Below are 14,880 nucleotides of genomic sequence, written 5' to 3' on the forward strand. Positions count from 1 at the left end.
CGTCACTGAAGCACTGACACGCCGAGGATTGCCCGATTAACATTCTAATACAACGGATGTTCCTTTTCCTGGGTACGAGCAGATGCATTAGCTGCTTGGAGGTGTCGGAGGGCAGATTGCACTCACATTGGATTCATAGTCAAACCTTCTCCCTTGGAAAGTGCGCTGGCACCGATACGTCGCGGGTCCCCAATTGATGATTGTCAGGTGGGCGCATTTGATGGACATGCGTGTATAGGCCGTGTGTGCCGCTGCAATTTTGGATTCAGAATGTTGTGTCGTGCGTTGGTTGCCGTGTATTGGGTGACTGTCAATGAAGGACAAACTGTACACAAGGTGAGCCATAACGATCACAGGAACGGCAGAAAGTGTACGGCGCACTGAAAAACACAATGGGACCTGACAAAAATTGCAGCACTTCGTAACTTGAGTGGTATGAACTAGAATGCACGAAAGGCGACCTGGTCAGGTAATCCTCACATTTTGATTTTTTAGTATTTACCAACTGGCAGTATTCATTGAATCATCAAGCATTCATTGCATGGTTTTTGAGGAGCGAGGGAGAACAAATATGTGGGAGAGCAGAGGTTGTGGTGGGAGTCGGATAGGACGAGTCGTAGTGCAGAGTTATATTGGAGAGATAATTGGACTATGAGCGTCGCACGTACTGTAAGAGGTAGGCAAGTGAGTGACTAGGATACTCCCATTGAACAAACAAACCTTTAAAAGAACTGCAGAGAGCTGCTACGGTGAAGGAAGGGAGCGAGGAGGGAGCAGGGGACGGGAGGAAGCGAACGAAGCGCGAGAAGTCGTCCGTTACACTTCGGAAGCGGGGCCTCTTAGGTCCATTTCCCACACGACTAAAACCCCCCCTAAGAGGTGTTTACGGCACCTGTCAAACTCCTGCCTAAGGTGCGAACTATCGCAACTCTGGTAACCTGACTCAGGCTCAGTCGTCCTTGTCTCTCTGGTTCATCATCCACGTCAATAATGTCGCTCCATCGGAGATTTAAATTTTAAGGAATATAAGAGGTCAAACGATCGTTCCCACTAGGCTCGAAATCTTGCGTCCAACCGCAACAGTGATTCTGACGTTGCCAATGGATTGAGTTGTTGCTACACATTAACATTAGGTACAGGGGATATTGAGTAAGTGATAATCTACGAATGTTATACAATATTGTCTAACTGTGAGTAAGTGCAGGTTTTACAAATTCGCTTGGAATTCTTGGACGACCGATGGGCGTGAAGCCGAAGTAGTACCCTGTGGCTGCAAATCCAGAAGAGCTTCGTCGAGAAGACGCACAACGTCTCCTGCGCATCCAAACGACAAACTCCAACCTGCTCCTCCATGTCCGTATGAGTGGATGATGCGGCTTGGTTTTGTAGCGTTGCTGAGAGTCCTCAATTCTCGCTCTACACGGATGTTTGAGCCACGGAAAGGACGCAAACCTTGAGCCATGGGATAGTTAGGATCGAGACGGGCATTCTTCAACTGGGGAAGGAAGGCCTCGCAACGCGATTTCATGCGCTGCATAACGGGGGAATCGAGAGTCAAGTCGAGACTCCAGTTATGAGGCTCCGTGAAACCTGTTAGGAGGTACGTCAGGCTCGTTGATTGTGAATTTTAGTAGAGACTTTGAACACTCACCACCCATGAGCAGGATGTTATCGTTTCTTGGTACGATGAATACGATTTCACTGTGTGTTGCTACGTCGGCAGAGATAGTCAAGGCAGCTTCGACCTTGGGGAAATCCTTTCCATCATTAATGACACGAATGAGTCCACCTCGAATGGGGTAGCAGGATTTATCAGCTGCAGTCTCAGCTCCAGCGATACCGGTGCAGTTGATGATGGCATCCACCTGGAACCTCTCGCGGAGCTGACTTTCCTGTTTGAGAAGATCGCCGTGGATGGTTTCCGTGACCATCTCCGCACCCTTGGCTTTGACGAGCTCCATGAGCCATCCCATAGCCCTGTCAGTGTCAATGACTGGTGCCATAATTTCGTATGCGTCAACACCTCCATGCTCTGGGTCAATATTGCGCTTCTCGATGAGGTCCTTTGCACCACGCCTGAATCCAACAACGCCACTCGCTGCGATTTCGTTCATCTTCTCCCTCTGGAAGTCATCTGAATCTACGGGGTTGGGGAAGTAAAAAGCGCTGGGCATCATCCTCACACCAGCCGCCTTGGAGAGCTCCTCATCTGATGCTACCGAGTTCCAGATGTGGTAGGCGACCATACACCACTTCTTACTGTGTTGTAGGGAAATCTTATCGGTGTGTTGGCCACAGACGGCGGGTGGGTATTCCCAGAGGGCACCTGCGATTTGGGAGGCAATACGTTGTTTTTTCCCATAAGAAGCCCATTCTTTGGCGAGGACGGTGACGCGGTGGCCGCGGTCGAGCAGAGTCCAAGCTGTGGTGAGACCGATGACACCACCACCGACGACTAGGATGTGTTTGGAGTTAGCAGTGGGCTTGTTGAGGGGCTGGGGAAGAGGGGTGATGTCCCTCCACATTGTCAAAGTTTGCTTGGACATGTTGATCTAAGTGTGAGTGGTTGTGGTGAAGGAGGATGGATGGAGTTGTAGAAGAAAGCTGATGATGATTCCTCTGGGCTCCATCTCCGTCCTATATATACAATTCCTAGCTCATATCCGGAACAGTAGAGGATCAACTTCGTTTTTTCGTCGCCCCCCTTTCCCCCCGATCTCGGGAAGGAGGAAACCTCGAACTGGGAATGCTTGCGCTCTGTTTCTCGCTGATCATGCCGCTATTCATCGAGTGAGTACCGTCATTGTGATGTAAACCGGACTTCAGACCAACTTACGCACTCGACAGGTCAATACATTGAGCCTTCGAAGTCCGAGTCCTCAGACCAACCTACCCGATTCCAGATAGACCACGGGATCCCTACTCATGCCGCCTTCGAATACAAAATTACCGCAAAGGGCTATGCATTTACTATTTGCGGACTGCCCATTCCAATCTTTCTTTCCCTCGGTACCGCGTGCTGTCACTGAGATATTGGACGGATTGTACACTTTACTTTACGCAGACTCTCACGGAACTTTGCATGAAAAATATCTTGGAGTTTTTGGGTTGAGCGTGGGTGAAAGCCGAATTTCGAATATCAATGAACAGTCAGTCTACGGTTAAATTGACCTGTACACAAACGGTAAACCACGGCCCAATGGACGACACGAGGGTGCTTGGCGTCAATTCTTGGATTTGATTTACGTGCTGCGAGGTCCACAAACAATGCGTGTATGTTATATGTCAAGCGGCTCTTTCAGATTATTATTCCTCGGACTTTCCATCTAGTACGTTTCGGTCGTATAGGTGGCGGAAGCTGGATTGTCTACAATGACTCTGAGTCGACGGAAACCGCGTTCTTGGTAGGAGGCAGTAATACATGCTGTCGTCGACCGGACACGGAGTGGCTCTTGTAAATTTGACACCTGATTCTGTCGGTCTCTCAAGGTCCAGACGGTCGAGCATTTGGTCAACGTCCATTTTACGCTTTGATATTTAATCAGCACATTCCCGGAAGAAATGACGAAGCGAAGGCCTCCGCTAGTGACTACAACCTCATCGTTGGTCGTCCGGATGGTGTTGGTGACTGTGTTAGCTGTGTGATACACGCTCACTGAGTTTATTTCTGAAGGCTCAGCAAAGCGGGAGCGGGAGGATTTACCACGGTTAGAGCCGCACTCCAACTGTCAACCGTCTTCAAGTGGCGGGGACGGCAAGTTTGGACGTATCCTCTCAATCGTACGTGGATGTCGCGAAAGTGGGGTCTATAAGATTGAGAGTTCCAAACTTGTTGTAGCAACCTGCTTGATATGTCGTAGTGGCGCTTCACCGTATAATCCCGTACGATGACATCTTGATGCAGCCTCCCGCCAAGGAAATCTTGATCATAACAACAACCTTCTTCATGGGTAGTACGTTATAGAGGTGCAGACGGTAGTGAAGCTGGCAGAGAGAATGGTGGCCGAAGATGGTGGTGACCAAGAGGGTGACAATCGTCCTTTCAACGGTGGAGGCGAGGGGGTGTGGATGAGAAGGGATATAACGGATGAGGTATGGGTTGGATTTCGTTGAGCAAGGTGACCCCTCTTGACGACAGCGGCATTGAGGCTGGCAGCGGGATCAACGTCAAACGATGAGAGGCAGCAGTGTGATCTGCCGAAATCATTGGGCAAGTGTGGAAGAACCGGAAGTCCGTTGGCGGTAATTATCTGGCAGGTAATAATAATACAACCTTATACTACGGAGCCCGAAACAAATTTTGAAAATTTGTGACTGCGCTTTTCGTACTTAGCACTGTAAAGTTAAAGTTCCCACGGGGGTACGGACACTGACGGCAGTATTGGTCTCAAACCGTTCTCATTCCTCATGACTCAACTTCCAACTTCCAACGTTCAAGAACGGGACAGAGTGACATTGCCCAACCCCCCTCTTCCGCCCACGATATATGGGACCCCCACTCTTACGCCCACAATATATGGGGACCCGGTGGCACAAGAAGGCCTTGTGCACATCCGGATCTACTTCACTATCGTGACGGATGAGCGTGGGCAATATTAATAAACCCCTTCTCGCCATTCCGAAGTGGCAACTTCACTCTTTCGATTTACCAGACCAAAATTGGATACCGTTTCTTTCATTTGTTTGTTTCGCCATCACCAATTCTCAAGGCGCCTTTTATATTCACGATCCAGACGAGAAGCCTCTCACCGATGCACATGCAAACACACTCCGTTCATCGCAACACGTTTCACTCCATTATAAGTGCTCTACCTCGTCTTCATTGGTGGACACAGGGCTAGACAAGGTCACTACCACCCGTAGTGAGGCACGGCTGGGATCGTTCCCCCGCGAGGTGAAAGCCAGGGATGGCCACTGCCCTTTCACCTCTGCTATTGAGGAAGACTGTGAAGCAACGCATATCATTAGACATTGCAAAGGGAACGACGTGAGCTGCTATTCCATCCACATTTTCCCGTTCTCTGACCTCTTATCTAAATACTCGGCCAGTACATGGAAGTCTTATGCACTGAACGAGGTGATAGCATTATCGACATCGACGATGCACAAAACGGCCTTTTGTTGTACAACACTCTTCATAATGCAACTGAGAACGGCCGCATGGCCATAATCAGAGTACGTGTGCACTCGCTAGAACAATAGCATATGTCGACGCTGAAGTTCTCCAGACACCTGTCACTTTCGCCACCGGTCAGGGGACCTCCGAAACAATCCTTGCTAGCAATCAACTTCACCCCAACGTCTCTGCTGATTCCGACATTTATACTATCCATTATATTGGTCGAAACATCTTTAAACCTAAAACACCACCATATTCCTGGTGCCGCCGCTATGCACCAGTCAGAGAGACATCTGCACATAAGGCTCCGCCTCATTTCCTTCTTACCGCTGTGTATGGAGTTCAGTGCTACCATGCATGGCAGGTTGCGGATGACGACGCACGTCAACTACTTATTGATTGGGCACACCGCTATCATGCAGACGACGGGGATTCGAACCAAGGGCCACTAGACCATAACCCTATGCAACAAGGACCCAGTCAGGCTAGGAAAGACGCTCAAGCTCAGGTAAGGAGTGACAGGGCCAGTCGTCGTCAGGATAAGAAAGCAACAGGTGATGGGTCAGCTGGAGGTGAGTTGGACAGTGGGATGCTACCATCGCCACTCTCTAGCCCTGCAAATGGTCCAGCAAAAACCGTCAATATCTTCTATGACAAACTCACCCGCAAACAGGCGCATGAAGCCATACAAGCATTAGAAGGCCAGGAGTTGTCTGCTGCTGTAATGTTGTTAGCGCATTTCCCATCTCGACGTCCTCCTTCTCCGTCTACGTCTATCAATGTTCCCTCTACCGAGCTTCAGCAAAATGTGTTGAAATGGCGTGATGATATTGTATAATGAACTCGGATGTTATTCTAGGTGTCTATCAGTCTTGTTGACTCTTTCAGTGTGTTCTGCTTTCGACTAGACCTAGATTACCACAACTGTATAATCAATTGATTATGTCCGCATCAAGTTTATCGTCAAACGTCAGTGCAAACTTGAATCGGAAGAATAAGCTATCGATGGGAAACAAGTTGATAATGAGGCAAGGCTCATACGCATGCCTTTCTCCACAACAATAATTAGGGTCAAATTCCTTGCCCTTTCCATCACGCCTCTTTTGAGAGGGTAGCAGTCGTCGCGAGGAAATCATCGTGATGACGGTTGGGACTACCCTCGTTTGTAACATTAATATGTTTCAATGTGGAGAGTCGTAAGAATCCGAAGATCATCGAAAACACGATGAAAACAGAAAACACAAGTAGTCCGTACATGAACGTCGTTAACCGGTCCGCGTAAACTATAAGCATCTTCTTTCACACCATTCCACTCATAAATCGCCTGTCCATATACCAGTTCCAAGCACTCTGCAATTCTCGATTATGCCAGACGCTTCCTCTCGGTGGTCTAAACTTAACCACAGGTTCCGAACGAGCTTTCTCCGTTAATCGAGACACGCCAGAATTGATGTTGTGTTCGGACACTGTGGTGAGTGTCGATTCAGGAGCGAAGCGGTAGGTGTCGAAGTCATATCCGCTCAAAATTATGGGGATGGAATCCACCGAAGAGTGAGGTGTCGTGGGTGCATCATCGTCGGACCACCAGGCTGAGCTGTTACTTTCTGAGGCTGAAGTGAGGCCAGAACCGGCAGAGCTAGATGTCGTCGAAGGACTAGGCTGGGAGGTGACGTCGAGTCGCGGAAGGCGAGGAGGTTGTGACCGCGGTATACGGTTTGCCGTTGTCTCCTCTGAGCAAGTCTCCTGACCCCAAAGCTCTCTCGCGTCGAACAACGAATCAAACAAGGCGGAGGACTCTAAGTTAAAGTTCCTTTGATGCTCGTCGTCCAGAAGTGGAGGTAAATCATAGTCCAGATCATCTTCCTCTTCGATTAACCAGTCCCATTGAGAACTATCTCCACGCCTTGCGGTAGGAACAGAATATTTCAACCAACCGTCCAACGTGTCCAGTACGTTCTGGGCGTCAGGGCGAGCATCCATATCTTCTTCCCAACACCACTCCATTAGACCCAGGATTGGATTAGGGACAGGCTTATCGGGAGGCGATTGTGGTCGGCGGCCCTCCAATACGGCCAGTATGACCATGATTTCATTCTTCTCGTCGTAAAATGGTGGATATCCGGAGATGACCTTGCAAGGACGATTCTCGGTCATTGCATGTCTGTGTACTGACGCTAACACTTGTGCTCACCTCAAGGATAGTACACCCTAAAGCATAGACATCTCGAGTACTCGAAGCGGAAGTGCTATGTAACGCATACGGCCCCAGCAACTCTGGCGCAAGCCATCGAAGAGATCCCCGGACTCCAGAATCGTTATCTGCTTTGTCGGTAACCGCGGGAGGACTAAACTCATTAGAGGTCTTTTGGAGAATAGAAAGTCCGAAGTCGCCAATACAACAAATTTCGTCTTCAGAAACGAGGATGTTCCCCTACCGAAACGTTGGTACTCGTGCTTGTTTATGAGATGATCTAAGTAAAAGTGACTTACAGCTTTGATATCACAGTGAACGACGGGGGGTGAATGTGTATGAAGATACCGAAGCCCTTCTACTACCTGTCGTAACTTGTTGCGGAATGAGTACGATCAGTATTGACTTTCTCGAGTCATTCTCACCAGCTTAACCTTCCGTCCTAACGAGCACGGGACATGTTTCAAGTAGACGGATAGGTTCCCGTGAGGCATCCACGGTGTGATTATCGCAAGACTTGGCGAGAGAACTTCGTCATTGATACCGAGAAAGGGGAGAATATTGGGATGTCGTAGTTGGCGTAGTAATAAAACTTCGCTGATCAGATCCTAGAACTGGGATGAGCACAAGGTGATGATTCTTGCTAGGAATGTATGCCATACGTTCATGATATCCTCTCTATTGGATGATTGGGTAAAAAAGCGTAGTACTTTGATACACACACGCCGTGTACCGACACGACCTTTCCAGATATCCTGTCAAGGTGTGCTCATTTAACCGTTTTCAACGTGAGCCGAGGTAAGAACTCACCGAAAACCCTCCGCCGGATACAGCATATTCTCCACTGCGTAAGACTCCAGGAAGATAGAATGTAAATGGTAAAACGCAATGCGACCAGCTCAGGTATCGCATGTACATTATACACTCTCCTCGAAGATCAAAGGACATCGCCTCATCCTGACACGTAAACGTTTCGTTGATGGCCTGTAAATATCGACTGTATGAGAAGTGAGCAGAGCCTGGAACTAGAACCACCACGGACCAACTGGATTAGCTCCAGTACGAATGGCGCCCACCGCTTTGAGACGGTTGTCATATATGTCGTGCACTCAAAAAAAGTGTGTGAAACCAGGAAGGAAATAAGCTCTTCCGAGCTCATGAAGGCAGGTTGATCGGATTGTGGGTCATCTGGGACGCAGCATAGAAAGCCCTTTCCACGAGAGGCCACCATTGCGATCTCCAGGCGGCCTTTCTCGTCGCCATTTGCACGAGAAAAAATCTCAGTGTCCCCATCTCCCGCCAAAAATAGAGTATTGAGACTCTGGAAGAGTTCCGGAACGTCTTGAAGTAGACTTGCACATCGGAAAACCATTCTTCGAGGATAGCTTCGGCTTCGATGACCACTCAGTATCCCGCTCCAAACTTTAACGGTCTGGTACTCACCCCGTACGCCAGTATGCAGTGATCTCGTTGAGAAGCTCCCGATAATCTCCTGCTCTCCCACAACGTCTAAAGTGGTCCTCGAGTTTTGATAAGCATGTCAAGCAATCTGAATTCTCCCAGAAAGCAGGAGTCTTGCGGTGAGAGGACCCCATAGAGAAGTGAGAAGCTACGTGACGACGGTCATCGCGAACTTATGAGGTGAGAACAGTACACAGTGACAAAGTTCCTGTGCGCCGCAACCTGTGCTAGCTGTCAGACCTGCGAAAATCCCATGTGTTAACGTTGTGGGACGCTGTCTGTCCAGGCACAGCGGCATAGCGCGCCAGAAAAAGCACTGCGAGTAATCATTTGTGGTCGGAAACAGTCTGGTATGTAGGTATCGCTAAGTGGTATGCTTCGCTATTCATAGTAATGAGTGGTGCTTGGCTCGAGTACATCACTCTCGAGATGCTAAAAGCGGGTATTCCACCCGCGTGAGTACTCCAACAGAAGGCTTGTACAAGCATCCTACGCGCTTGAAAACTCCAGTAAACCATAACACCTCCAGCCCGCGTGACGCCATCTTGTGAAGCACCATTATCCACATTCAATTGCTGTTAGAAGACAAGCCAGTTTCCAGTGTAGTCTTCATCCGCCATTACACCAAATATTTCCCCATGTATCCACGCTCGTCCCCGCGAACCCCAGCCTCTCTTGATTGTGGCCTGTTCCATCCACGATTCCAACCCCATAACTCTGTTTTGCAATATCAATAAATCGGCTCGTCGGCGGACATTTGAATCCCAGGGAGTAAGGGCATGCCCGATCGGTGGCTTGACACGTTTCGATGCACGGTAACAGGACATTATACGAGGCATTGAAGGGTGCAAAAAAGGGGCTGCGAGAGGTTGCGGTATCTGGTACAGGTGCAAGTGCTGAAACAGCGGGGGGAGGGGGATCTTTTCGTTTTGCCAATGAGAGAGTATCAGCCAAGCGAGCAAAAAGATGATGCCTTCGTTTTTGAGACGTCGATGCCGATGAGGTCGAGGATGTTGAAGAGGGGCCAGCTTCCCCGCATCTGGGAAACGCAATCGTACAAAGCCACTTGCGATATTCCCTTTGGCAATCCGAACAGGTCTTGATAGGGCTGTAAAAGTCCCTCCCACATGCGAATGTGGTTAGACTTATAGTGAAGTTAGCCATGTGCTCGGTCACACCGTCAGAAACATTTTGCGGTATATTGGATGCATCGTATGTGGTAGATGGTGCAGGTGGAGGTGGAAGGGGTACGGCATATGAGACCCCTGGGCAGAACGGTAAAGAAGCAGCTAAAGGACACGAGAAGGCACCTTTCGGGCAATTAAGAGCGGATTTCGGCGCGTAGAGTAAGGGCACGCACTAGATTTTGTGACGAAATACGCTGGACCACTAATCTTCTTTCCATCTTGGATGAAGAATGCGCTATAGTTAGTTTGTGGCAATAGCCCGTCAACAAGTAACTGCTCTCTCCAACCCTCCCGAGCGTCTCTAAGCCATTGCGTCCGGTTGACCACATTTCCTTGAGAACCTGTCACTGTAGTTGTAGAGTTCTGTAAGACACATCCCAATTGAGTTTTTACAGAGCTCGGTAATAACACCAGCGTGAAATTGGGCGTAGAGCTGGGCGCTGTCGCAGGTGTCAATACTGGAAGGGTATAGTTGGGATATGTCGGCTCGCTACTCGGTTGTGGCGCATACGGAGGCGAGAAAAGGAGGGCTTGATTGGATGTAGTGTCGCCAAGAACCGGGAAATTCGCGAGATGTTCTTGAAGGGGACCTAAATTGAAAAGAATTGGGATTTATTGTCAGTGAAAGTGTCGAAGGAACGAAAGATTCTCCCACCTTTCTCAGAGAGCCCGAGCTGTACTGTCCCACTTCCACCTTCACTCTCAACACTCAATACACCACCTTGTTCCAATCTTCCTGAAAAAACACCCACTCCATCCGTTACTGGCATGTTTATGGTAGTGCTATCGCTGTTGTTCGTGATGAAAAACCTCGCCGTAAACGAGCATATCGAAACCGATATCGTCAAATTGGACCCATTAGGCAAGGAGAATGTATTATTGCTGTTGACATTGAGAGTCTGGGATGTGAACGAAACAAGTGAGCCGAGTGTTAATGTCCCTTGTCCAGCAATAAGAGGAATGCCGACGGTGAAGAGATAGAACAGGAGGGTTCTGGGAAGGAAATTCCAGTGCATCGGATTTATTTGTGTCTGAAAGCTGTAAGGAATGTGGGGTTGAGAGATAAATGCCAGCGCCGGTGCCAGCAGCGTTGTCGCGGTCAATGATGGCGGTGTTCAAGCAATCTTAGTCTTCAACTAGAATGTGACGTCAGAACTCATTGTTCGACACGCATGCTTCATTAATCATTCCTCAAAGCCTAAAGCCTGATACAGATGAATCTCCTATAATGCATACCCCTTGGTTGGGTCCAAAATGTATGCATTTTTAGAGAGTATGCATTTCTAGAAAAAAATATATATATATCACTTTTATGGTCACTGATGGGTTCAAAAGAGCTCAAACTGTATTGTAGACCTTCTATCAGTAGAAATGCCATCTTTTGCATGATGTGCCTCAATATCCTTTTTCCGAGAAGCAATTGAATTTTTCAAAAACTCTATGCCTTTTCTTAAGACTGCAAGTGGACTCGAGATGATTTTTGGGGGCATGTTGGGTGTAAATAGTACTGTAGGGACAAATTTACGAATGATTTACTAAGGTTAGCACCTACACACTAAAGGGGGTATGCATTTTTGGAGGTGAATTTGGCCCATGAGGATCGGTTTTTGAGCCAAAAAGGTATGCATTATGCGAAATCAGAAAGGTATGCAATTTCACCCGCAAACCGAGTCGGGAAGCCGAAAATCAATGCATTTTCGGAAATTATGCATTATCGGACACATGCATTATAGGAGATTCATCTGTATCTGGATAGCTGTGACCTCCGCATCTCAATTTCAGTGAAATCTGTAGATTGTGAGTAGAAATATTAATACAAGTAGGATTGCTGAGATCTTCCTTTGGTAGGGCTTAGGTAGATCCACTGGGCTCGGGCAAATACTAACTCGAGTACTAAAGCAAGAACATTGACATGAAGACGAGAAGTCGCTTTCCGCCATTGGCTATGGTAACAGATGGGTCCGGGCTAAATTGCGAGGATTGGACCAGTTTAGATATTCGTTGGCTGACAGTGTCTTATGTATTCCCACAATAGTACTAGCGCTCGCTGCCTACTCGACGCGTTTGATGCTGGCTTCTAAATGCTAAGTACCGCATCTGAACCTCAACCGCTTCCCATGTGAACGAGGCAAAAAAGTGCGCCCAGTTGCGAAACCCGAAAATGACAGAATCAGGGGGTTCGAACGTGAGAGGCAACATCAACAAGGAAATGGCTCACCTTGTTCTGAACTTCCCGCATTGATCATAACATTTCCATCGTGGACTCTGACAAGAAAACGGTTGTGGATGGATATTCTGGAAATATGAAAATCGGAGGTAAGTTCACCTTCGGTCTGAATCTCGTTGAATAACATTTCCAGCGAAAAAGTATCACCTAATTCTTTCGGATGGTCTTTAAACGTGCGACAAAAGTTCAGATCAATACGATCGAGCGTCATGAGAGAAAGTGATGCTTTTTGTCACCTTCCGCCGGAATATCACAACCTTCTTTAGAGCCGAGAATGACTGAAAAAGCAAACAGAAGGATCGGTACGAGAGGTCAGACGGCGAGTAGAAGAAAGCTTACCTCTCCCGTCCTCTTGGTCGTGAGTCTGGAGCGGCGGCGATGTCTGTTCTGATTCAGAAATGTTTTCGTTTTGTTCTGCTCACAAAGGCAAACATTTCGTCAGTATAGGTGGATCAGGAACCCAAAGGACATCCTACCTTCGACGACCTCTTGAAAACGGTTCTCAGCAGGCACGATCTTGAAGATGGGCAATCCGAAACATCGTGCATAATCCGTGGTTGTAGGGTCAAATCCCTCTGAGATTTGGTGGTCATGAATGGCTTTGTAGACCTTGGTGGGCCAGGACAATTGGTAATGATCTACTTGGAGGGAGAGCTTGAAGGGGAGACCGAGGTACCTGCAGATGTCTGGCGAGAACGGTGTTTGGCCAGACGAATCATGGGACCAGAAATAGACATTCGCGGAGAGAAATAAGTAGATAGGTGCAGATAGCTGGCGTCTCTGTTGTTTGCGTTTGGATTGCTGGAGCGTCCCTGTAAGTATGAAAGGACGGTGTATAAACTCTGACGATATTAGTTTGATTGAATTGGTCAGTGTTGGCTAGGTACTCACTGTAAGAGGAAAGATCCTCGTCTAATGAGATGCCCTGAGCGTTGAAAACGCTCACGGCTTGTAAAAGCCATTCTGTTTCTTGACCGGTAGTGATAACTTGGATATGACGCTGATTGTCTCTGAGACAGAACCTACAAAATAGATCAGTCAATCGAGGTCAACTGGTTTGGACGATCACTTACCTTGTTACTCCGTCTGGCATCTCTTGCCTGTGTTCAAGACAGCCCTTAAAACTCCGCCATCGTACGCCCTCGGTGAGGGCAACTATCGAGTTTGTCAAAACAACGTGGGAGCAATTGGCTGCAGGGACATCTTTAGGTCTTTCAGTATAACCACTATAAACAAGCGCCTTAAGAAGCCCCCAAGTGTGTCCTATGCTAGAAAAGTATCGAATCACCACGTCCTCTTTGAGAAATTCCCCGTCTGCTGGAACTGGCATATCAAGATATTCAGTGTTCCAATCGATACATTGAGGCCCGCTTGGTCCACGACAAAATCTTCCTGCAATTGGATCCATCCAGAGCTCATTTCTTGAACATCCCCAGCTAGCCTAAATCATTGATTGGTCGGCGTCAACCAAGAAGGTTGAATTGACCACTTACTCTCAACACCTCCATGTAGAACAAACCCACCGGCCCTGAACGATATTCAAGATGTGCAAGAGGTACGAGTTCTGTGACTACGTAGTCAGCGAAAGGGTCAAGACTTCAACCGTGAACACATACCTCCATGAAATATCAAGAGCGGAACCGACGATTTACTATATCCAAAAAGCGGTACAACCCTACCAAACCATTTAGGTTCACCGAGTGGGGGAAAAACGGAAAGGATATCTAGCACACCCGCACCAATCCTTGGAAATACGCAAAAAATCTCGTCTCCATTCCTGACAAACACGGTTTTGTCAATCGATCGGATTTAGACCGAACCCAGCTCTCTTACCTTCATCGCATTTGGCCCGCGATAAGTCTTCACAGTGAACTTGTTGTCCCCAAAACGACCCGATATCATGATCTGGGCAGTATAGACCGTCTCCTCAGTTCCATCTTCCCCATTCGAGCACAGCCGCCAACCATAACAAATGTCCTTGTCCTTATATATATCACCCCGCTTGACTTCAGTGAACTAGGTAGGTATTAGAACCGGACTACAGATGTGGTACTTATATGAACACACCTCGGAAAGTTCGGGTAAATCCTCGTTGATTTTCCTCTTTTTGCGACTCTTGTATTAGTAGTGGTTGATCTGATCTCTTCCAACGTTCGAAAAGTTTGCTGTGCCGATCTTGACGCTGGATGCACCGGTAAGGACTTCCATCGTAGAACGATCACGTTTTGTCATTGAGAAATGAAGAAATGAACAGAGGTATTAATGGTGTGGTCGTCAAGAGATAGAGATACAGTGATGGTATAAACGAAGTTGATGGTGGTGGAAGACAGGTAGGGAGACAAACGAATCGAATCGGAATGAACGTGGACGACTGTGGACGAGCAATTCATCTATTTGTCAGCCTGTCGGCGTGAGGCCGTTGTCCACTGCCATCTCGACGCTTCAACTTGTTTCAAGTTTTTTTTTTCCCGCACGACACGACTGAGGATTTGCACCCCACGACACCCCACGACACTTCAATGTCTGCCACGGATTCTCATGGATTTTCAATACCTCCAAGACAATGGTTGGATTCAACTCCAGCGAAGAAAAGAGCCCTGTCGTTGACCAACAAACGCGACTCGACGAAAGAAACGAAAAATGATATTGTGAGTGAAGATACAGACATACAGCATAACCGATTTTTGTTGCTAAC

The 14,880-nt window shown here is 48.0% G+C and overlaps 5 protein-coding genes across 5 annotated transcripts; 1 reads left to right on the forward strand and 4 right to left on the reverse strand.

Annotated features, from left to right (window-relative positions):
* Positions 1 to 1,207: 1,207 nt before the first annotated feature.
* Positions 1,208 to 2,546, reverse strand: E1B28_003418 (uncharacterized protein; the record flags this gene model as incomplete). Its single annotated transcript, XM_043160399.1, has 2 exons — positions 1,208 to 1,590; positions 1,652 to 2,546. 2 exons carry the CDS (start codon positions 2,544 to 2,546, stop codon positions 1,208 to 1,210), a joined length of 1,278 nt encoding a protein of 425 aa, XP_043002355.1.
* A 1,835-nt stretch (positions 2,547 to 4,381) lies between these two features.
* E1B28_003419 (uncharacterized protein) lies at positions 4,382 to 5,962 on the forward strand. Its single transcript, XM_043160400.1, has 3 exons — positions 4,382 to 4,987; positions 5,050 to 5,175; positions 5,229 to 5,962. The coding sequence occupies exons 1-3, from the start codon at positions 4,580 to 4,582 to the stop codon at positions 5,955 to 5,957; spliced, it is 1,263 nt and encodes a 420-aa protein (XP_043002356.1). The 5' UTR covers positions 4,382 to 4,579; the 3' UTR covers positions 5,958 to 5,962.
* Positions 5,963 to 6,418: 456 nt separating this feature from the next.
* On the reverse strand, positions 6,419 to 8,905 carry E1B28_003420 (uncharacterized protein; the record flags this gene model as incomplete). Its single annotated transcript, XM_043160401.1, has 8 exons — positions 6,419 to 7,249; positions 7,311 to 7,550; positions 7,610 to 7,684; positions 7,736 to 7,918; positions 7,973 to 8,065; positions 8,121 to 8,294; positions 8,353 to 8,701; positions 8,754 to 8,905. 8 exons carry the CDS (start codon positions 8,903 to 8,905, stop codon positions 6,419 to 6,421), a joined length of 2,097 nt encoding a protein of 698 aa, XP_043002357.1.
* Positions 8,906 to 9,380: 475 nt separating this feature from the next.
* Positions 9,381 to 10,974, reverse strand: E1B28_003421 (uncharacterized protein; the record flags this gene model as incomplete). The annotated part of the gene is made up of 3 exons (XM_043160402.1): positions 9,381 to 10,081; positions 10,132 to 10,548; positions 10,614 to 10,974. The coding sequence occupies 3 exons, from the start codon at positions 10,972 to 10,974 to the stop codon at positions 9,381 to 9,383; spliced, it is 1,479 nt and encodes a 492-aa protein (XP_043002358.1).
* Positions 10,975 to 11,891: 917 nt separating this feature from the next.
* E1B28_003422 (uncharacterized protein) lies at positions 11,892 to 14,577 on the reverse strand. The gene is made up of 13 exons (XM_043160721.1): positions 14,253 to 14,577; positions 14,019 to 14,201; positions 13,919 to 13,962; positions 13,802 to 13,860; positions 13,679 to 13,749; positions 13,259 to 13,626; positions 13,077 to 13,207; positions 12,662 to 13,027; positions 12,525 to 12,599; positions 12,422 to 12,463; positions 12,285 to 12,350; positions 12,177 to 12,223; positions 11,892 to 12,069 (listed from the first exon to the last, which is right to left on the reverse strand). Exons 2-12 carry the CDS (start codon positions 14,085 to 14,087, stop codon positions 12,201 to 12,203), a joined length of 1,314 nt encoding a protein of 437 aa, XP_043002359.1. The 5' UTR covers positions 14,088 to 14,201; positions 14,253 to 14,577; the 3' UTR covers positions 11,892 to 12,069; positions 12,177 to 12,200.
* Between the last annotated feature and the right edge of the window lie 303 nt (positions 14,578 to 14,880).

Source organism: Marasmius oreades, chromosome 11 (genome assembly GCF_018924745.1).
Source record: "Marasmius oreades isolate 03SP1 chromosome 11, whole genome shotgun sequence".
In the NCBI taxonomy this organism is placed as follows: domain Eukaryota; kingdom Fungi; phylum Basidiomycota; class Agaricomycetes; order Agaricales; family Marasmiaceae; genus Marasmius; species Marasmius oreades.